The sequence below is a fragment of the Gastrolobium bilobum genome, unplaced genomic scaffold (assembly GCF_033153095.1).
Source record: "Gastrolobium bilobum isolate Gb01-03AN ecotype WA unplaced genomic scaffold, APGP_CSIRO_Gbil_v1 utg44562, whole genome shotgun sequence".
Classification (NCBI taxonomy): domain Eukaryota; kingdom Viridiplantae; phylum Streptophyta; class Magnoliopsida; order Fabales; family Fabaceae; genus Gastrolobium; species Gastrolobium bilobum.
In genome coordinates this window covers 1-23,326 of record NW_026899602.1, presented here as the reverse complement: position 1 = coordinate 23,326, position 23,326 = coordinate 1, and the positions used below count along the sequence as shown (strand labels likewise).

At 31.9% G+C, this 23,326-nt stretch overlaps 1 protein-coding gene across 1 annotated transcript; it reads right to left on the bottom strand.

The window, feature by feature from the left end:
• Window positions 1-1,646: 1,646 nt before the first annotated feature.
• Window positions 1,647-4,956, bottom strand: LOC133291846 (ADP,ATP carrier protein 1, mitochondrial-like). Its single transcript, XM_061490174.1, has 4 exons — window positions 4,937-4,956; window positions 3,125-3,593; window positions 2,650-3,021; window positions 1,647-2,058 (listed from the first exon to the last, which is right to left on the bottom strand). Exons 2-4 carry the CDS (start codon window positions 3,581-3,583, stop codon window positions 1,762-1,764), a joined length of 1,128 nt encoding a protein of 375 aa, XP_061346158.1. The 5' UTR covers window positions 3,584-3,593; window positions 4,937-4,956; the 3' UTR covers window positions 1,647-1,761.
• Window positions 4,957-23,326: the final 18,370 nt, after the last annotated feature.

Here is a 23,326-nt window from a genome sequence, read left to right as displayed (position 1 = left end):
AAATAGAGATAGGTAGAATTCTATGATGTTGTTATAAATCTGAGAATGTTTAGTGCAAATAATTTGGAATATAAAAGGAAAGGAGCTAATTTTGGTGACCAATGGTAGAAAGTGGTTAACCCAAACAAAGAAATAAGAGAGAGGAGAGTTTTGTATTTTGATTAATGTTATGTTCATAATTGCAGCTTCACCCTTGTTGTATATAAAGCGTGATTCAGAATATAAAGTTAAAGGCACGCCTTCACATAAAAAAATATTATTATTTTATTTGCTGACTTTTTAATGTATATAATGGATAATGTTATCTTTGTATTGGACAAATATTTTTTTTAAAAATAAGGGTAAATTAGTTGTTGAAATTCTATTTGTTCTTGGGTCTAGAGATTTATTGGGAAGTTAATTAAACAATAAGGAAAAGATATAGGCAAGTGTACCTCAAATATATAAAATAAAAAACAAATGAAAACAGACAAAGCTGAAGAGATACAGGGTTAGATTACCCAATAAAGGTAAATTAAAATAATAACAAAAAGTAGTTCAAGATACAAGGTTAGACTTTGATACCCCTAAGAAAATTAAAATAATTTTAAGAAAAGTAGTACATAGGAACATATACATCAAATGAGTTTCCTATTTTCTCACAGGTTTTCTTTTCTTTTACGATGTGTAGAATCAACCACTTGTTTGTTAAAAAATACATATCCCCCTTCTCTTTTTCTTTTTCAAACAAAACTGTACTTTTTTTTGTGAAAAACTAAACTGTACTTTCTTTTCGTGAACATTCTTTTATTAAAACATTTTAGCTTGTGTTTTTGTTATTAATTTTATAGTAGACACAATGAACAAAACAAACTTACTAAATGTAAGTTTTCTGCATGAAAAATTATATCTTGTGAACAAAAAATACCATCAATACACGTTTTATCTTTTCCGAGTGTCTCTTCCCACTATCATTATAATTAAACAAAGCCTAGAGCTTTCAGTTAACATTTCTTCACATTACCAATATCTTGAGAAAAAAATAAGAGAATGCGAGGGAGATAGAGAAAGGAATGAAGATGACTAGTGGGATGTGAAAAAAACTACCCAATAAACAATGATCAACTTGGTTCAAAGAGATTTACTATCTTCAACGTCAAGAACACATTTACCCCAAATTAATTGGGTCAATTGTAAATAAACTCAAATGAAATATACAAAGGGATAAAAATAAAAATAAAAATAAATAAAATAATAATAATAATATATAAAAATAAAATGGGTATAAACAATATAAATAAATAAATAGAAAAGAAAAAAGATGGGAAAAAGGATAAAGAAAAAGAAAGGGAGAAATGAAAAGGAAAAAGACTAAAAAGGGACTGAAACATAGGAATAATAACGAATCTAAGCCTCCACCGTGCTAATAGTTTTTCTTCGTTCCGTTGTAAGGCGCGTACAAAAATCAAATGGTGCAAAAGCATTTTAAACTAGAGATAACAATAACGCAAGAATAATATATAAAATATAGAGCATCTCTCAAAATTCCAAATCAAACAAAATGTAATTCAAAGTGACAATTGCTTTGCCTGCCACTCAATAAATCATGCTTGAAATATAAAATTCTGATCCAAAGTTAAAAATAAAAAACGGGTTTGGGACCAAATCCCATCGAGTAAAATTATTGAGCAAAATTTGCCGCCATGATTAGTCATTTCTCATAACTAAATGATCTTCATCACCATCTAAAGCTAAAATACGAATAAGGCTCTGAAAAATTAACTAAGCACCACCGGAACCGTACTTCTTCCCCAACATTATCACCTGTAACTTGTCATAACCAGCAAGCACACCAGCACCAGCAACAGCACGGAGGATGTTAGCACCAGCTCCCTTAAACAAGGACTTGGCACCCTCGTTCTTGAGGATTTGTGCAAATGCATCCATGGAGCTCTTGTACTTGACGGCTTCACCAGAGGTCATCATCATTCTTCTTCTAACAGTGTCAATTGGGTATGATGCTAAACCTGCACCATTGGTAATGAGCCACCCAAGACCAAAGCTAGCAAAAAAGCTATCCTGTAATGATCAAGGAAAATGGTAATAACTGTCAGCAAATGATTTAAGTTCTAAAGAAAAATCAAAAGAACCTACTTTGCATCAATTTGTTAAACAATACCACTCCCCATTAAAACCTGACTAGCGAGGGCGGAGTGATGGCAATTCTTATATACAGCCTTACCTTTGCATATATGCAAAAAAAACTATTCTCCAAATTCGAACCCGTAACCTTTTAGTCACAATAGAAATAGTTTTTCCACTACACCAAGATTGCCCTCTTATTTTGTTTGAAACCACTCCCCGTTAAACCCGACTAGCGAAAACCACTTCCCGTTAAACCCGACTAGCGAGTGTGGGGTGGAGGAAATCCTTGTACGCAGCTTTACCCTTGCATAATTGCAAAGAGACTGTTTCCTGTATTCGAACCCATGACCTTTCAGTCATGAAGGAACAGTTTTACCACTGCTCCGGTTCGCCCCCTTATTTTGTTTAAAAAAAAAAAACGAGAGCAAAAATACATACTAACACACTTGAGTTGGTCATACTAGAAGAATTTTCTCAAATTGCATGACACAGAAGATAATGCATAATAAGAGAGATGAAACCAACCTGCAAAGATCCAGTCAGGAGAACTGGCTTCAGGGAATCATACATTCCGAAGTAGAGACCACGATACACAATGATTCCAACACAGGAAATGTTGAAACCACGGTAAAGACCAGCAATACCATCAGATGCCAATGTCTTCTTGTAAACATCAACAAGACCATTGAATTGCCTTTCTCCACCCTTCTTAGCAGCCTTTGAATCATTAGCCAGACGGGTACGGGCATAGTCAAGGGAGTAAACAAATGCAAGGGATGAGGCACCAGCAGCACCTCCTGAGGCCAAGTTGCCAGCAAACCATTTCCAGTAACCATCCTTATCCTTCTTGAAATTGAAAAGCCTCTTGAAGTAGTCTTTGAATGCAAAGTTCAAAGCCTAGTAGAATTTGAATTGCAAATTTAGCATCACATAAAATAAACCAAAAGAGTTGTAAAGGGGCAGGGTAAAAATCAAAAGGGATAAAAACAAATTAAGTAACCTGAGTGGGGAAATAACGGATGACATTTGCAGTGTTGCCCCTCCATAAGGCAACAACACCCTCATCCTGCATTGTTCGCTTGAAACAATCACCAATACCCTTATAGGGCTCAGAAAGTCTACCAGCTTTAATCATCTCATCCTGGTTCTGGATCAAAAGCTTAATTCGTTCAATGGGAGCAGCAGCAGTTTTAGATACAGCAGCTGAAACTCCACCCATGAGAAAGTCAACCATAAAGTTTCCTTTCTCTGCAGGAGCTGCAACAAAGATAGGAGAGCCTGTTGTTGCAACAGTAGAAAAATCAGTTGTAGCTCTGCATGCTGGCATCACTGGATACTGCAATGCAGCATTCGAGTAATTCCCAAATGAGCGCCTGTGGTACAAGGAAACACCAGAACGGAGATGGAGCTGGCCTGCAACCTTCTCCATGATTCTAGGGTGCTGAACCTGATCAACCATTGTGACTTTCCTGAACAATGCACATACCCAATGTCAAATAAGGAAGATAAAAATAAGAATGTGATCAAACAGAACAGACACAAAACACATGGTAAAAATCTAAACAAGCAAGAAAGGTTTATTGTAAACTGAAATATAAAGTAAGCAGAAATAATCCTTCATTGTAATGTATGTATCCACTTGTTTAGTTCATTATATTAAATAATAAACAATAACCAAACAATGTCAGAGGCAAGTCACAGCCGGGCAAGGCAAACAACAGGAAAAGAAAAAAAAAACATAAAAATCATATCATACCAACATTGACAAGCTCTAATATCAAAGGAGTAGCTGTAATAATAAATTCACGTTTTTCCATGATAAAATGGAACATATCACGTAACAGCTCCTAAACATTAACATGATTAATAATCAGCAATCGTGTCATTTATATACAAGAAAGCTTCTGTTATACTTGTAAAGAACCACTTCAACCCAAAATCTTAAGGTGTTGGGTGAAGACTTCTTTAATGATTTATATTATTCTCTAACACACCCCCTCACGCAAGAGCCCTTTGGACTAGAAGTGTGGATATTGCACAGGCCCAATGTTTTTGGTTTTACCTTGTGCTTTTTTTTTTAATTCCACTTTAAAGTGGGAGGCGGTGAGGATCGAACCTGGGACACGAGGCTCTGATACCATGTAAAGAACCACTTCAACCCAAAACCTCAAGGTGTTGGGTGAAGACTTCTTTAATGATTTATATTATTCTCTAACAATATTTATACATATTATAAAAGTACTCTTAAGAGTCACAATCAATCAGTCATGTTATGTCATCCAAAAAGGCAGAAAATGAAACATTATAAATCATAAATAATGATCACTATAACTATTAATCTTTCATATTTTTTATATTAAAATAATGATCAGTATAAATCACCAAAAAAAAAAAAAACCCATTTTGTGAGATATCATATAGCAACACAACTTCAAAAGCAAACAAAACTCTGAAAAAAACAGAACATTAAAATCTCAAGTTTTACAAACATATCAATTAGCGAGGGCCATGATAACAAACGAAATTGAAATAGAAGAGAGAAAAAAAAAAAAACCACCCAAAACTACTAATTCATTGAAACATTGATAGATCAATGGAAGAGTGAAAAGGAAAGCACTTTCTACAAACCCACTTCAAAAAAACAACAAAAAAATAGATTTTGCTTACAGATGAAGCCAATGCAACAGTTTTGGATACTACACTCAGAAAACGACAACCCCAGAAGCGAAAAACAAAAGATCAATGGGTTAAAAAAAACGAGAGACCAAGATCAAACAATAGAGAACAGATTTTATTAACCTTCGAAAGGAATGTGGGTGGCTGCGCGAGTTTGTTGGAGAAGTGAGGACCTTTCGCAAATGCAAATGGTTTTAACGATGCGATATGCGAAATGGCTTAGGGCTGAGAGTGAAATACGAGACGTGCTTTGAACACACCAAAGCTGACCCCACTGGAGCCGTGACAGTAAGCCCATAAGAAACTGCCACGTGGATTTCTTTTTTTTAAACAAATATTCCTTTTGATTCAAAAAAATTGATGAATTTTTTTTATAAATATTAAGAAAGTTACCAAATATATTTTTGCATACTGTAGGAAAAATTTCTTTATCATACTCAAGTAAAAGTAAATACGAGTTTGATTAATCTTTTCTCAAAAAGACTCACTTATTTTTATGTGAGTGTAGTAGATAAATTTTTTTGTAGCAAAAACATAAATATTTTTTCCTATATTTTTAGAGACTAATATTTCTCATATTATAAAAACAGATAAAACTCTTTGATATCAATATCAAACTTTGAAATTTGATATCAAATCATAATTATTAATTTTTGCCAATCAATGATTGTGATCTATTGAGAATTAATAATTAATTAAAAAATTTGATTGATGGCAATTATGATTCCCCGTATTTAATGCTTTCAAAATATATATGGCAAATATTTGATTGCTGCACGTACAACAGCAGCTGCAGAAATGTAAATCCCATATATATAATGGGGAAAGGATTTCTCCAGTCACCAGAGATAAAGTTATCTCCAGTGAGCTCAAAACGAAGTCGTTTTGGGGCGGAAATCAAGGTGTTTTTGTAATTATAATATATTACAGGGTTATATTAATTTTTATCATTATAATTTTTTAATCTTATAACCCCAAAACGACGTCGTTTTGAGCTCACTGGAGATAACTTTATCTTCGGTGACTGGAGAAATACTTTTCCCTATATATATATAATTTGAAACCAAATTATAACCGTTGATTTTCGTCAATCAATATCATTTATTGTGAATTAATGATTAATTAATAAGTTTGATTCCCAAAAAATTGATAACCATTGATTGACGAAAATCAACTGTTATCATTCGAGAAATTTTAAAGTTTGACACATGTGTCAAAGGATTCTGCCCTGTCAAAAAATAAAATTACGAAAATATCCTTCATTAATTCACTCAAAATTACAGAAACACCCTTCATTAATCAAAACGACGTAGTTTTTGGGGTAGCTGTAGATAACCTTATCTAAAGTGGTTGTAAAAATATTTACCCCTATATATATGTATATGTGTGTGTGTGTGGGAAAAATATTTCTCTGGCAACTTGAAATAAGTTTATCTCCGGCCACCCAAAACTACGTCATTTTATTTATTTATTTCCTTATATTAATTGATTCACCTTTGAATAGTTATGATTCTCTTTTTCTCTCTCTTCCTTTATCACCATTGATCCATCTTTGTACAGTTATGATTTAGTAGCCGAAGATAAAATTATCTCAAGCAACTTGAGAAATGATAAGTCACACATATATATAGGGAAAAGTATTTCTCCAGTCACCGGAGATAAAGTTATCTCCAATGAGCTCAAAACGACGTCAATTTGGGGTTATAAGATTAAAAAATTATAATGATAAAGACTAATATAACCCTGCAATATATTATAATTACAAAAACACCTTGATTTTCGCCCCAAAACGACGTCGTTTTGAGCTCACTGGAGATAACTTTATCTCCGGTAACTGGAGAAATCCTTTACCCATATATATATGGGTTCGCTTTTTCTGCAGAAACTGTAGATAAGTTATTTGTAATAAGCCCAATACGACGTCGTTTTGGGCGGAAATCATGGTATTTTGTAATTTTAATTTATTTAAGGGTTATTATAGTCTTTATAATTACAATTTTTTAATTTTTCAATCCCAAATCGACGTCATTTTGGGAGTAAATGCAGATAATTTATCTGCAGTAACTGCAAAAATATTTTTTGTATATATATGGGAAAAATATTTCTCAAATATCCAGTGAGCCAAAAACGACGTCGTTTTGGGGTCGTAAAATTAAAAAATTATAATTATAAAGATTAATATAACACTGCAATAAATTAGAGTTACAAAAATACCTTGATTTCCGTCACAAAACGACGTCGTGTTGTGTTCACCGGAGATAACTTATCTTCATTGACTGGAGAAATGTTTTACTATATATATATATGAGAAAAATATTTTTGCAGTTACTGCAGATAAGTTATCTGTATTTATTCCCAAAACGACATTGTTTTGGGATTGAAATATTAAAAAATTATAATTATAAAGACTATAATAACCCTGAACTATATTAAAATTACAAAAATACCATGATTTCCCCCCCCCAAAACGACGTCGTATTGGGCTTACTGTAGATAACTTATTTGCAGTAACTGCAGAAAAAGCGAACCCTATATATATAGGATCAGGATCATTTTACACTGGTGTAAGACTAATAAGTCTTACACCGCATATCAACCGTTGATTTTCATACATCCAACGGTTATAATATAGGAAGACATACGAATTAATTAATATTAATTAACCATTAATTACCCTATAAATACCAACCGATGATTTATGTCTATTAACGGTTGAGATGTGTAAAACTAAAACTTTTTAGTTTTACACTGGTGTAAAAAGAACCTGCCCTATATATATATATATATATATATATATATATATATATATATATATATATATATATATATATATAAGGGTAGAATCCTTTGACACCGAAGTCAAATTTTGAAATTTGACACCAAATCCTATCCGTTGATTTCCGTCAATCAACGGTTATGATTTATTGAAATTTAATATTAATTAATAAGTTTGATTTCCAATAAATAATAATCATTAATTGGCGGAAATCAAATGTTAGGATTTGGTGTCAAATTTTAAAATTTGACACCGGTATCAAAGGATCTTATCCCATTTATATTTATATATAGGTGTTCATCAACCGATCCAAACCGATTGAAACCGCGGTAACCGAACCTAAAAATCGAAAACCGAATTAACCGAAAACCAAAAAATCGAAAAACCAAAAAAAAATCGCAAAAATTAATTGGATTGGATCGGTTTTTGGATGAGTTGGTGAAAACCAATCCAATCCAAACTAATCCAATGATTCTCTAACCTTACCATCTACTTACTTGGGCCTTTCTCAATCATAGCCCAAAAACCATATAGCAAAATTCTAAATTCAAGTCCCATTAACCTGTCATGTTGGAGAAAATGGGTTGTGCTTGATCTATGTTATGCTTCTTTTCTTTTCTTTTTGGTAAGATACATATGATATTTTATTACATAGGTTAATATAGTACAACTGGTTACTTCGTATATCAACCAACCATATTATAATTTTTTTGTTGGAAGAAAAAGATGATAATTTAACTTTTTGTTGTATAATGCTTCTAGATTGCACAATAATCATCATACAAACTTTACAATGCCGATACATACAAAAGATATGTTATTTGCACAATAATCATCATACAAATCTTAGACTTTTCAAAAAACCGGAAATCAATCCAATCCAAACCGAATAAAATTGGATTGGATCGGATCGGATTTGGAAAAAAATTCAAACCGAATGAATGATTACATGATTAAACTGAAGGAATTGGATCAGATGATTTTTACTTCCAAAACTGATCTAATCCAGACCGCGAACACCCCTATTTATATATATATATGTATATATATATATGCGGTAAACATTTCTACAGTCACTTTAGATAAAGTTATCTACAGCTACCCAAAAACTACGTCGTTTTGATTAATGAAGGGTGTTTCTGTAATTTTAGGTGAATTAATGAAGGTTGTTTCAGTAAAATGCATATGATAAAAAAAATAAACAAAATTACAGAAACACCTTTCATTAATCAAAGCGACGTAGTTTTTGGGTAGCTGTAGATAACCTTATCTAAAGTGGCTGTAGAAATATTTTTTTCTTATATATATATATATACTTAACAAAACAAAAGTATACTTTTTTTAAGAAGAGGATATAAATATAATTAACTATAATAAAAGGAGAATAATAGAGCATAATTATTCCTTATCTTACTATATAGAAAGGAGAACTAAACTTTGCTGACGTGTCGCTTTCTCCTTCATTTTCAGCTTTCTGTTCACACTTGAAAGAATTTAAAATGTTTCTTCTTTTAGAAATTTTTAAAATTCAAAATTTCAAATTGGTGGGTGGGAAGAATAATTCAAAATATATAGTGGAAGACACATGTATTAATGATCCACTACTTTCTGCATGGGTAGGTGGAAAAGTATTAATATCTTATTACTTTTTGCATTGGTAGGTGGAAAAGTATTCAAATTCAAAATTTAAACTTAAAGGTGGGAAAAGAGTTCATCATTAATATTGCACTACTTTCTGCATAGGTAATTGTTAACCCTATTAATATCCCACTATTGGGCTACGAAATTATTTTGTGTATAAATAGGATATGTGTTACTGGGTCTTTTCATTTGGTAATTAGCTTTTGTGCGTATGTTTCTTCTCTTCTTTGTCTATTTATCTTCTTCATCTTATCAAGTTGTTCTTCTATTAGATGAACATGTAATTTTTTAATTTTTTTGTAGCATTATTGTAGAGTAAAGCTAACGGGATAATTTGGAATCACTAGAATATGTATTTCTTTACTTCCTCAAAGGAAGGTATGACATTCTTCTCTATCTTTTTTTCTTCTACAAGTATTTTTTTTCCATAACACAATATCATGAACGCGATGATATAATAAAATGTCCTTACTTTTAAATGATTAAATATTTATGTTTAGCCTTGGGCACCATCTCAAAATTCAACACGATTTCTCTTTTATCTTAAAGTCCTTATGTTTTCTATCTTTAATACCTGTAAGAGCAAGATGAGTTTTCCCTTCTATTTTTTTTGTCCATACATAATTTGTTTCTCACTATTGTTGTTGTTCTTTAATTTATTTTTGTTCTTGACAGATATGTTTACCGTGATGGTGGAAGTGATGAGTTTGATATGAATGATACTACTTCGACCTCATAAAACCATCATCTATTTCTTCAAAGGATGTTCGAAGTGTGCCCGATGTTAGATCAATGCAACCCAGCAACATAGTTTCAAATGGTGATTTAGAAGAAGACAAGATAGAATAAGCTAGAATGTTGCTCTAATTCTATACTTTTGTTGCTAGAATTTTGTTCTCACATGTTTGTCTTGAATAAGCTATATATCTTTTAATATTCCTTGAACCAATAATAATTATAGTTGTTACATGTATTAGTCTATTAATCATTGAAATCCTCCAAATTTAACTCAACAAAAATGAGGAGCAATTCAAATACTAATTCCTTTGTTTTAATTTTGAAAAATAAATAAAATTTAATAAAATAAATTTATATTAAAACACATACAAGCAAAAAAAATGTTTCATATAATACATGTAACAAGGAGCCACCATGTCTTGATCATTATGTTTTAGGAAACAAGGAGCCACCATGTCATTAAATTTTTTGAGTGTCTTTATTTTTTTTTCCCATAAGATTATGCATTAAAAAATTTATATAGAAATGAACAGACGTTGTTAAATGGATATTCATGTTAATTAAATTACTACAATGGAAAAGGACAAGCCACCAATGGATTGTCATCTTAATAACGTTTCATATACAAAAAATAATCATGCATAATCATAGTCATCAAAAAATGGTTTGTAAAGCATATTATGGTTGATTATTATTATTACGATTATGGAATACCAAGAGTTGCTTTGTTTCGTTTTACAACTAACAGTATTTGAAAAGGCAAACTCAAGCAATCTATCCATTCGTTTTTATCATAATATCCCCTCAAACTTTCCAGATACTGCATTGGAAAAGTATTTAGATGGCTTAGATAAAAATATTACCTAATTAAAATGAAACATTATTTAGTAGAACTATTTTTTTTAATAAAGAAATATAGGAATGCAATAATATATAAAATCTTCATCCAAACTTTGGCAACTTTGATGACGTGTCACTCTCTCCTTCATTCTTAGGTTTGTGTTCACACTTGGAAGAATTTGAATTGTTTCTTCTTTTGGAAATTTTTAAAATTTGAAATTTCAAATTGGTGGGTGGGAAGAATAGTTCAAAATATATAGTGGAAGACACGTGTATTAGTGATTCACTACTTCCTGCATGGGTAGGTGGAAAAGTATTAATATCCCATTACTTTTTGCATTGGTAGGTGCAAAAGTATTCAAATTCAAAATTTAAACTTAAAGGTGGAAAAAGAAGTCATCATTAATATCACACTACTTTCTCCATAGGTAATTGTTAACCCTATTAATATCCCACTATTGGGCTTAATTATTAAAAGACGAAATTATTTTGTGTATAAATAGGATATGTATTACTGGGTCTTTTCATTTGGTAATTAATATACAAAAAAAAAGTTCTAAACTTATATGTATAATCAATATACAAAAATAAAAATTATAGAAAAGATAAAAATAATTAATTTTTCAAAAAATATGTATCCTTAACACAAAAGAATTTAAATTTTAAATTTTAAACTTAGATAAAAATAATTAATTTTTCAAAAAATATGTATCCTTAACACAAAAGAATTTAAATTTTAAATTTTAAACTTAGATATTAAAAATGATATCTACCGTTCTGTAGAAAATAAATTATAAATTTAATCATTAAAAAAAGAATGACCATTCAGTGAGCAGTGCCACTGACAAACTAACTTATGCATCGTAAAAAGATATTTGCTATTAAGTATTTAATATTTAAAATTTAAACTTTTCAAATTTAAATTTTGAAACTTTAAGACTCGGAAAATAGTTCAGCATTTAATGTTTCAGCGGTAGGAAAAAATATATATATAAAAATTTAAATTAATATAAAATTATAGATTAAACAAATAAATATTTAAAATTATAAAGATATATGTATAGTTGATAAAAAACAATTTAAATGCAAAAAAAATAATAGATGACATATTTATAATTTAAAAGAAAATATTTAAAAGAAAATAAATTACAATTTTAATTTAAAAAAGTAATACAAAAAGAGAACATTTTTTCGTACAAGTATTTTATTAAAAACATATTTAATATAAAAGTTTTAAATACATATGAATAACCAAATTAAAATAATTTAAAAATTATAAATAAGTATAACCAAAGAGTTGAATATATATACTTAAAAATAAAGTAAAATTATACTTATAATTAAATTTAATTATTTTAAATTATATGTGACTTTTTTTTTTTGATAACATAATTATATGTGACTTTAAAATATGAATCAGGAATAACTTATTATTTTTAAGGGGTTCTTTTTTCTGCAACAACGGCAAATAACATATTTGCATTAAACCCATAACGACGACATTTTGGGACGGAAATTAAGGTATTTTTGTAATTTTAATTTATTTCAGGATTATAATAGTTTTTATTATTATTATGGGATAGGATATTGTGACACCCAAGTTATGTTACACCTATGTGACACCCAGTCAATCTCACCGTTAGATCGCTTATGTTGATCCAACGGTTATATTTATTTCCATCTTTGTATGGTCATGATTTCCCAAATTTAAAGTGAAAGCATTAAATATGGGAAATCATAACCATACAAAGGTAGAAATAAATATAAAATATTAAATTTGGGAAATCATGACCATACAAAGATGGAAATAAATATAACCGTTGGATCAACATAAGCGATCTAACGGTGAGATTGACTGGATGTCACATGGGTGTAACATAACTTGGGTGTCACAATATCCTATCCCTATTATTATTATTATTATAATTTTTTAATCTTTCAACCGAGAACAATGTCATTTTAGGAGTGAATGCAGATAACCTATCTCCAATCACAGTAGAAATATGTTTCTGTAATTTTTAATATAAAAATCTATTATATGCTGATATAAAATATTGATAGTTAGAGATGGCAAATTGGTCTCGACCCATCCTGTCCGCCAACCTATTTTTCTTCTTCTTATATTTACTGTCTAACAAACTCGTTTTTGTGTGGCTAAGTGTTTATTAGAATATTAAATATAATAATTCAAATATTTGTCATCTCTTCATCTAATATATATATGCCACAAATGCACACACTTTAGAAAGTCGATTTTGAGACAACTATAAAAAACATAGATAGATAATAATATGGGATAGGTTATTGTGCCTACTCTTATTTTACCTACCTTTGCCTACCCCTTCAATACCGTTAGATTACAACCTCATCCAACGGTAGATATTTATGAAATAAAATAAACATTTTTTTTCCTTTTCTTTCTCTTCACTTTCTCCCGCATCCTTTCTCTCTTATGCACTTTCTCTCTTCCTCATTATCGATGAAAAAATTACATCATCAATACAACATCAAAACAAAATACAAATAAACACAAAACATAATACAACAATCGAAAGATTCAAATAAACGAAACGACAAATAAACGAATCAGATCCCAACACATCCTTAATCAGTTCCTATATGCTCAGTGAAATTAATACCCGCTCTATGAACCCTAAGGAATAAGCACCTTTTGGAGATTTTTGTTTAGGGATACGCAATGAATATTGATTTTGGTTACCGGAGGTGTTTTTAAATCTATATTTTTATATTCTAATTAATTACATATATGTGTTTATCTTCCGCAAACAGCATCACGGTTTGCTTGCTGCTGGGAATGGTGCTGAGATTTTTCTGCTCAACAACATCATGTTTATGCTAAAACTCTTGTCTGCACTACAAATAAGCCCCTTCTCTGAAATAGTTTGTGTTTTTTGTTATGTGGATTTATGATTTTTTGAAACAATTACCATAAGGATGAAATCGTCGTTTTTGATCCACGCCCTGGATTTTGAAACAATTACTTTGGATCCACACCCTTTATGCTTTTTGAAACAATTTCTTTTGATCCACACCCTTAATGGTTTTTGAAATCGTCTTTATTCAACCTTTAGTAATTGTTATAAGGATGTGAAATTCTTTCAATCGAAATCGTTTCTATTTTATTGTTGATGATTGGTTATTCATTATTTTGTTTTGTTTTATTTTTCAAAATATTGAAACGATGATTGAAAAATCACAAAAAATGTAAATCACGATCCATATTAGCGATGTTGGCATTCTCTGGAACCATCATACGATGATTTCAAATGCTGTGGTAATTGATTTCAAATGCTTCCGCGCCGTTCATCTGGGCAAAGATTAACGATAAAGGAAAAAAGAAGAAGGTATATGGCAGCAGAAGAGAGAAAGGGGAGGAAAGAGTAAGGGTACGGAAGAAAGTGAGAAGAAAGAGAGAGAGAAAAAGATTTATTTTATATCACAAATATGGATCGTTGGATGAGATGATAATCGAACGGTAACAAAAGGGGTAGGCAAAAGTAGGTAAAATGGGAGTAGGCACAATAACCTATCCCTAATAATATAGATGCAACTATAAGAAAATTTTTTGTTGATAAATATAAAAAGGTGGGTGGGAAGAATAGTTCAAAATATATAATGGAAGACACATGTATTAATAATCCACTACTTTCTGCATGGGTAGGTGGAAAAGTATTAATATCCCATTACTTTTTGCATTGGTAGGTGAAAAAGTATTCAAATTCAAAATTTAAACTTAAAAGTGAGAAAAGAGGTCATCATTAATATCCCACTATTTTCTGCGTAGATAATTGTTAACCCTATTAATATCCCACTATTGGACTTAATTATTAAAAGATGAATTATTTTGTGTATAAATAGGATATGTATTACTGTGTCTTTTCATTTGGTAATTAATATACAAAAATAAAAGTTTTAAACTTATATGTATAATAAATATACAAAAATAAAAATTATAGAAAAGATAAAAATAATTAATTTTTCAAAAAATATGTATCCTTAATACAAAAGAATTTAAATTTTAAATTTTAAACTTAGATAATAAAAATGATATCTATCGTTCTGTAGAAAATAAATTATAAATTTAATCTATTTTTGTAATTTTAATTTATTTCATTGTTATAATAGTCTTTATCATTCTAATTTTTAATCTTTCAACTGAGAACGATATCGTTTTGGGAGTGAATTCAGATAACTTATCTGCAATCACTGTAGAAATATTTTTTTTTTGTATTTTAAAATATAAAAACCTATTATCTACTTCTATAAAATATTGATAGTTAGAGATGACAAATTGGTCTCGACCCATCCCATCAGCCAACATATTTTTCTTCTTCTGATATTTGTCAACTCTTCGTCTAATATACATGTCACAAATACACATACTTTAGTATGAAAAATTGTTAAATCTATTCATAATATTTGTTATTATGTCTATTGGGTGGAAAAATATTTAATATTTCAAAATTCAAACTTTTTAAATTTAAATTTTGAACTTGATAGGTGGAAAAAGAATTCCGCATAATATTTCTGTAGTGAAAAAAATTATATAATAAAATTAAATTTAATATGTTAAATTATAGATTAAACAAAAAATTATTTAAAATTTATAAAAAAATATGTATAGTTGATAAAAAATAATTTAAATTTGAAATTTAAATGATAAAATTAGAAATAACTTATTTAAACCTTAAATAAATTAAAAATTTAACTTTAAAACGTAATACAAAAAGAGAAAAACATTTCCACACAAGTATTTTTTTAACATAAACGTTTTAAATATATATGTATAACCAATATTAAAAAATATAAAAATTATAAATTAAAAGAGAAAAACATTAAAATTTTCAAAAATATGTCTAATTAATACAAAAAAATTCGATTAGATTAAATGCAATTCAATTCAATTCACCAAACATTCGATATAGTAGAATACTTTTAGTATCAACTCATATTTGTTCATTATATTTGTGTTACAAATATAAAAAAATATGCACAACGAAAATAAAAAATGGCATTTATCATTCTGTAAAAAAAAATAAAAATAAAATTTAATCACTATAACAATACGAGTTTTAATTTAATATATAAGAAATAAATTAAACTTTCATTCTTTTGATGTAAGAGTAAAAAAAAACAATTTCCTATGTTGTAAATGAAAACTAGAAATTATTACTTGGAGAATGTGCACATCCTTCTATGCATGTTTATGACTACTTTCTGTATGAAAAATTATGAAACCTATTAATAATATTAAATTTATGTTTATTAGGTGGAAAATTATATAATATTTAAAATTCAAATTTTTATAAATTTGATTTTTGAACTTGATAAGTGAAAAATAGTTCAGCATTTAATATTTCTGTAATGGGAAAAAGATATATATATATATATATATATATGTATAAGAAATTTTAATTTTAATATAAAATTATAGATTAAACAAAAAATATAAGGATGGTGATAGTTAAATGTTGCAAACTGGGCTTGACCCAGAGGGCCTGCGCGCCCCGCCCTCCAACACGTTTTTATAATTAAATTAAAATTCCATTATTCTTTTTTTATAATTAAATTTCTAATTCATATTTCAATTTTTGTAATACAAATTTATAAAATTCCAAATAATAACGACACAAATTCTTGCAAAAAAATAATTATTTATTATTATTTTGTAAATCTAACTGTAATAAATGAAGGGTTCGCTTTTTCTATAGTCAATGTAGATACAGTGAGCCTTAAACGACGTCGTTTTGAGGCAAAAATCAAGATATTTTTGTAATTATAATTTATTTCAGCGTTATAATAATCTTTTTCATTATAATATTTTAATTTTTTAACCTAAAATGACGTCGTTTTAGGAGCGAATGTAGATAACTTATCTATATTCACTTTAAAAACATTAAAGCCATAAATGAAAGTCCATCTCTGAGATAAAATATAAAAACCTTGACGCAACTATAAGAGCCTTTTTTTGTGGATAATTGTAAAAATATATTACATGCTAATAGTTAGAGGTGGCAAACTGGGCTCGACCCGAAGGGCCGACCCACCAACACATTTTTATAATTAAATTAAAATTTCATCCTTCTTCTTTTATAATTAAATCCATAAATTTGATTTTGATTTTTTTTAAATACAAATTTGTAAAATTTCAAATACAAACGACACAAATCCTTGCAAAAAAAACTATTTATTATTATTTTTAAATCTGATTATAATAAATGAAAGTTCGTCTATGAGATAAAATATAAAAACCTAAAAGTGACAATAAGAACTTTTTGTGTGGATAAATATAAAAATCTATTGCATGCTGATAGTTAGAGGTGGCAAACTAGGCTTGGCCCAAAGGGCCGGCCCACCAACACATTTTTATAATTAAATTAAATTTTTATCCTTATTCTTTTATAATTAAATTCCTAAATCAGATTTTAATTTTTGTAAATACAAACTTGTAAAATTCAAAATACTAATGACACAAATCCTTGCAAAAAAATAATTATTTACATAAAACGGTGATAGTTAAAGGTTGCAAACTGGGCTTGGCTCAGAGGGCCTGCATGCCCCGCCTCCCAACACGTTTTAATAATTAAATTAAATTCCACTATTCTTATTTTATAATTTAATTCATAATTCAGATTTCAATTTTTGTAAATATAAATTTATAAAATTTCAAATACTAACTACACAAATCCTTGCAAAAAAATTATTATTTATTATTATTTTGTAAATCTAATTGTAATAAATGAAAGTTCATATCTGAGATAAAATATAAAATCCAAGACGCAATTATAAGAGTCTTTTTTGTGAATAAATATAAAAATCTATTACATGCAAATAGTTATAGGTGGCAAACTGGGCTCGGCCCGGAGGGCCGACCTACCAAACATTTTTATAATTAAATTAAGTTTCATCATTCTTCTTTTATAATTAAATTCCTAAATCTGATTTTAATTTTTGTAAATACAAATTTGTAAAATTTCAAATACAAACGACGCAAATCCTTGCAAAAAATATTTATTTATTATTATTTTTTAAATCTGATTGTAATAAACGAAAGTCCATGTCTGAAATAAAATATAAAAACTTAGATGCAAATATAAGAACTTTTTCGTGCGGATAAATATAGAAATTTATTGCATGCTGGTATATAATAATGCTGACAATTAGAGGTTGCAAAGTGGAGTCTGTCCGGAGGACTGGTTCGCCTATATTTTTTTGTAATTAAATTAAAATTTTGTTCTTCTTCTTTTATATTAAACATAATAACTCAAAAATTTGCCAACTCTATATGTACAAAAAGTTGAAGTTAGGTAGCTAAAAATTTATTGCATGCTCCTCACATTCTGGAGTTTTTTCCATCGGGGTGTCTCTTGCCCCTTATGTCGACGGGCTGAGCATTAACCCGGTGAGATATTTTTCGTATCTCTTTTTTCTGGATTAGGGGTGAGCTTGAGTAGTTGGGGTCCAACTGACGAGTTGTCCTCAAGCGTCAGCCTTTATACCTATCTCGGCTTTGGGATGTGCTTGAGTCGCTGGGATCCAACTGGCGAGTTGCCCCCAAGCATCATACCTTATACACGTGCCTTGATTTTTCCTATTGGTTATGCGGACGACGAATTTTTGCATGAACCCGACAAATAGTTTTACATAGGCAACCGGGTAACGGATATGCTTGAGTCGTTGGGATTCAACTGGCGGGTTGCCCCAAGCATCAGGCGTTCAACTCGGTTGAGCTTTGTATATGTATATATTGTCTTGTTTGTTGGTTTATGAGTGGTACTCATTCCCTTCTGCCACGTGCTACTGTCCGTATGCTTTAGCGTACTGCAGCCATTTTCGCATTTTGTGCGCATTTATTAGTAGCATCGTTTCAGTTGTCTAATCATTGCCTTTTTTCAAGTACAAAGACGCTGGTGTCCCTGACCTTTGCCATTCGTAAGTGTTGTGGTTACCACCTATGATTACTATGGTTACTAGCCACGACTACTGCGGTTATTTCGCATGATTGCTGCGGTTACCACTTACCACTTACAAGAGTAATGACCTTAGTAGCCCTTACCTTTGCCATTCATAAATCCAGTGGTCACTATTCATGCCTATATAAGCCTCTGTCTCATATTACGTGCTTTTGTTTTCCTTCTGAGCATTGTGCAGCAATTTCATTTCTTCGAGTCTCAGCGTCTCAAATGCATTTCTCCATCTTCTTGCTAGTTCATCTTTTTCAACAGGTATTTCACTCATCTTCTGTTTTTTTGCTTCTGTTTTGAGATGCCTACGTTTGGTCATCTGTCTCCGAGCATGATTTTTCAATTTTGAATTGTTTGCCCTGTATAAGCCTTTGCATTGATTTTCTTTTGTTTTCTCATTACACCCACAGTCTGCACCTTCAATGGGTTGTGTATTGCTTCCCTTCTGGCATTTTAGTGTTCATCACCTTGCCTTCGTCATCCCTTTTTGCTATTTTAAATCTTGGCCTCATTTCGTTTTTTAACCAAATAAGGGGGAAAACCCCTCATTCTTCAGCTTTGTTTTGTAAGGGGAGAAGGAGGAAGATTCTGAAGTTTTGAAAAAGATTCCCCCTGGTGCTCGTTTCTGGCTTTGGGGAATTCCAAGGACTGAAGAGGAAGAACGTGAAGCCATGTTTCGCAGTTGCCGTGGTGGCAGATCTCGGAGGAGGCTCAGGTTGTTTAGTAGGGAGTTAGGGCCCTCCCGGGGTAGAGGTTCCTCAAGCCGGGGTAGTAGTCGTCTTAATTTAAACAAACGTGCTTCTCATCAAATTTCCCAACCCGGGTCCAAGTTTTCTAGTAGACCTATGCTCCATCACAGTTGTTTGTCCTCCGTCCGGGATTTCCACCATTTTTTTCCTCCCCCAAGGAGTGTTCCTTGTTACTCTTGTGTCTATCTGAGTTCCAAGCTTATCGAGCAAGGATGTGACTCTTTGGCCGAGTCTACTTTGGCTAGTTGCCGACATGGAGATATACTGGAATCTACTTCAGCATCTGGTGGAGCAAATGATCCCATTATGATCTTCGACTTGCCGACTTCATCTTTTTCTAGTGATTCTTATGATAGCATTTTTGATCCAGGTATGCCCATTATCTTCTTCTGATCGAGTTGTTTTCTTTGTTTTAGGTTTTATGGCATCTTCTCCTCAAGAAGCTGTAGATGAGTCAGGTTCTGCCGAGTCGTGTTTTGAGTCTCCCACAGCCTCTCTGGTATCCCGGTCTCCCTGGGTAATGAGGTTTAAATACAATGTCCGAGATGAGTTCAGATGATGTGGCTGGTCTTCCCGTTGGACAACTGGAAAACTATGATATAGCCCCTCCGCAAGAAGATGAGCCGGTTTGCTCTAGGAGAACAGAAGAGAACCCTTGTTTCTTTTTCTTTTACAGTGATGTCGTGACTCAACTTGGAATTTAGTTTCCTTTGACCGAGTTCCAAATGGATATTCTTAATCATCTTCATATATCACTGACCTAACTTCACCCCAATGGCTGGGGTTTTGTTAAGGCATTTGAGCATTTTTGTGCATACCTTGCTCTTCAGCCTGTCGAACTGGTCGTGAACCGCCAGAACGAAAAGGTTGGGTTACCATAGGGGGTATTTCAGGTCGTAGGCTTTTTCGAGTGTACACTGAGTCTTTTAAGAATTTTAAAGATAAGTTCTTTAAAGTTTCTGCACATCCCGATAAAGAGGTATGGTTTCTCTATAACCGTGGTACCGAGTATGTGGAGGGAAAGTTTTCCTTGTGTTGGTCATCTGACCATTTCCAATTTCCTCCTTCAAACTACCGCTTCAACGAGTCGGAGTTAAACCCTGCTGACATCAATAGTGCAATCGCCATTGGTACATATCTGCGGTCATTCAAATATGCTAGTGTCACATCTCTCATTTATAAGTCTGAAGAAGAGCTTGATGCAGAATTAATTATGTTTACTTTTACACTTATGATGCTTATGCTATTGCGTTTTATGACCCCGATTACCGCTTTGTTTTGCAGTTCCTGATATGGCAGACCAACATCAAGACGGGCAGCAAGGTCAAAAGGACGATCAACCTAGCTGGCTGTCAGTTTTAAACCGGGGTTCCAAGGCGGCGGTTATTGATTCGACAGGCAAGAAAAGGAAAGCCCCAGAAGAAAAATCTAAGAAGCCTCTTGCCCTTGCTGCCGAGAAGAACAGAGGAATCCCTGGTGATAAGGCCAAGGGAAATCCTGATAAGGGTGCCCCTGTTTCTTCCCAGGCTGCGTCGAAGTCTGCTATGCCTCCACCATCCTCCAGGATTTCCAAGCATGCTTTATGGAAATCCAAAATAACTGGTGTTCTTCGGGATACCGTTTGTCCCTCCGAGATTTTCTTTAACTCGTCTCCTTTCACCTCAACACAAGTAAAAGAATTGGAGGATATGGAGGTGGGTCGTATGAAAATGTCCACCATGGTTAGGCCGCTGCTATCTTTGAAGAATAACTATCTTCGCACCCTTAATGAACTGAATGCATGTCAAGGGGAAAAAGCCAAGGTCGTTGCTGACTTGGCCCAGGTGAAGGAGGAAAAAGACCAGGCAATTCTAGCGTTAGCGAAGGCTAAATAGAATTTCACCAACCTTCAAAAAGAGCATAATGAACTTCAATCCTTACATGCCTTTAATCACAAGTCATTGACTGATTTCAAAGTTACGTTTGAGGGGGTTGAGGCGAAGTTGAAAGAAGCTGAATCCACTGCCCAACGTTACCAGGTTGAACTTGAAAAGTCAGTAGTGGGTTCTTTCGACAACGCTCTTAGTCAGTTGAAGGTTGTTAACCCAGAACTGCAATTTAACACAATCGGATACATCCTAAGGCTTATGTCAGCAAAGGCGCGATTGTTGGTCCTCCCCCAGAATCTCCAGCTTCCGATTCTGTTACTTGGACAAAAGGCGGAGAGGGAATCATGGTGGAGGAAGGTGAAGAGGCTAGCACTCGACCTGCTACCCCTGCGGCGTGAAGAACCGGAATGCCGGTTTTATTTTGTAATTTTTAGTTGGGGCCTTTGAGCCCCCTTTTAACTTATTTTGAATATTGCCGGTTTTACTCCAGTTTTTAATTTGCTCGTTGAGCCTTTCTTATCTCCTCATATTCCGCCTTATTATTTGACGCCTTGCATTTCTTACTTTCTAAATTTACTATAGATGCATTTATCTAGGTATTTGATTTTCATAGTATGCCGTGTTCTCCTGGAACTTTTACTGAACACTTCTAAAGATTCAGTACGACATTGTTTTTTGACAAATGGGCTTGTGCCTTTGTCATCTAAGTTTATAACTTAGGCAATTGTCACGTATTTCAAACCTTGTCTGAGTTGCTCTATCCTGTTTGAGTTGCAACTCGGGTAGGTTTTACTTTTTTAACCCGTTCTTTTACGACTTATATGTTAAGTTTTATCTGAGTTTTATCCCCTATTCGTTGGTGATTTTTTCAACTCAGATAAATTTATTAAACCCGCGCATTTTACGAGTGTTATATTCTTGACCTGACCGAGGTCAAAGCATTGTACGAATTCCGCTTTATGTCATTTTCCATGACGCATGTTTGTTTTGACTTAACTGTTTTGGTAAGTTTGTATTAATAATGGGTCTTGTCTTTACTAACTTAACCATTTATTGTAGTTTGAGTTTTATAACCCAATTTTATCTAAGGTAAAGACAACATTATCACTTGTTCTTTTTGGTTCTTTGACCAAAGTAAGAAGCATTTCGACTTAATCAGAGTCATCGTGACAGATTGCACTTGTACCTCGGATTTTACATTTATGCATCAGAAATATATAAGGATAAATCTTTAAAAGAAAAAATTCCTCATTTATTGATATCAAATTGTTAGCTACATAAATTTGCCGACATATTCGGCTTTAGTTAAACCCCTAATAGAGGAAAATATAACTGAATTGAATTATTGCAAAACTCATAAGGCGGATCCCGGATTTAGCTGTAATATAGCTTTAGCTTATCCGTGTTCCAGGTTCTCTTAATTCCTTTTCCTTCTATTGTCTCTAGGATGTAAGCTCCTTTTTCGAGCTTCTCTTTAACTCGGTATGGGCCTTCCCAATTTGCAGCTAGCTTTTCGTCCCTGGCGTTTTTATTGCCAATGTATGTCCTCCTGAGTACCAAATCATTTTTCTCAAAGATTCTTGATCTCACTTTTTTATTATATCTGACCGTTGTTTGCTGTTTGGCCATTATATCCTGGCAGTGAGCTATAACTCTAGCTTCGTCAACAAGATCTAACTCAATAGTCAGCAGTTTGCTATTTTGTAGTTTGCCTTGTTTGACACTATTCAACCTCCTCCAAGAAGGTTCTCCAATTTCCACCAGAATCATGGCTTCACAACCATATGTTAGTCGAAAAGGGGTTCCCCTGTTGCAGTTTGGGTACATGTTCTGTATCCCCAAAGGGCGAAATATAGCTGCTGAACCCAACTTTCTTCGACCTCAAACATCCGGTTTTTAAGACCGTCCATGATTACTTTGTTTGCTGCT

Bases quoted from the DNA above. Each gene is read 5' to 3' on its own strand.
- LOC133291846 (XM_061490174.1), bottom strand. From the start codon at position 3,583: ATGGTTGATCAGGTTCAGCACCCTAGAATCATGGAGAAGGTTGCAGGC. The intron at 3,022-3,124 runs GTTACTTAATTT...AAATTCTACTAG, and splicing joins TCCGTTATTTCCCCACTCAG to GCTTTGAACTTTGCATTCAA. The intron at 2,059-2,649 runs GTTGGTTTCATC...TGATCATTACAG, and splicing joins TCCTGACTGGATCTTTGCAG to GATAGCTTTTTTGCTAGCTT.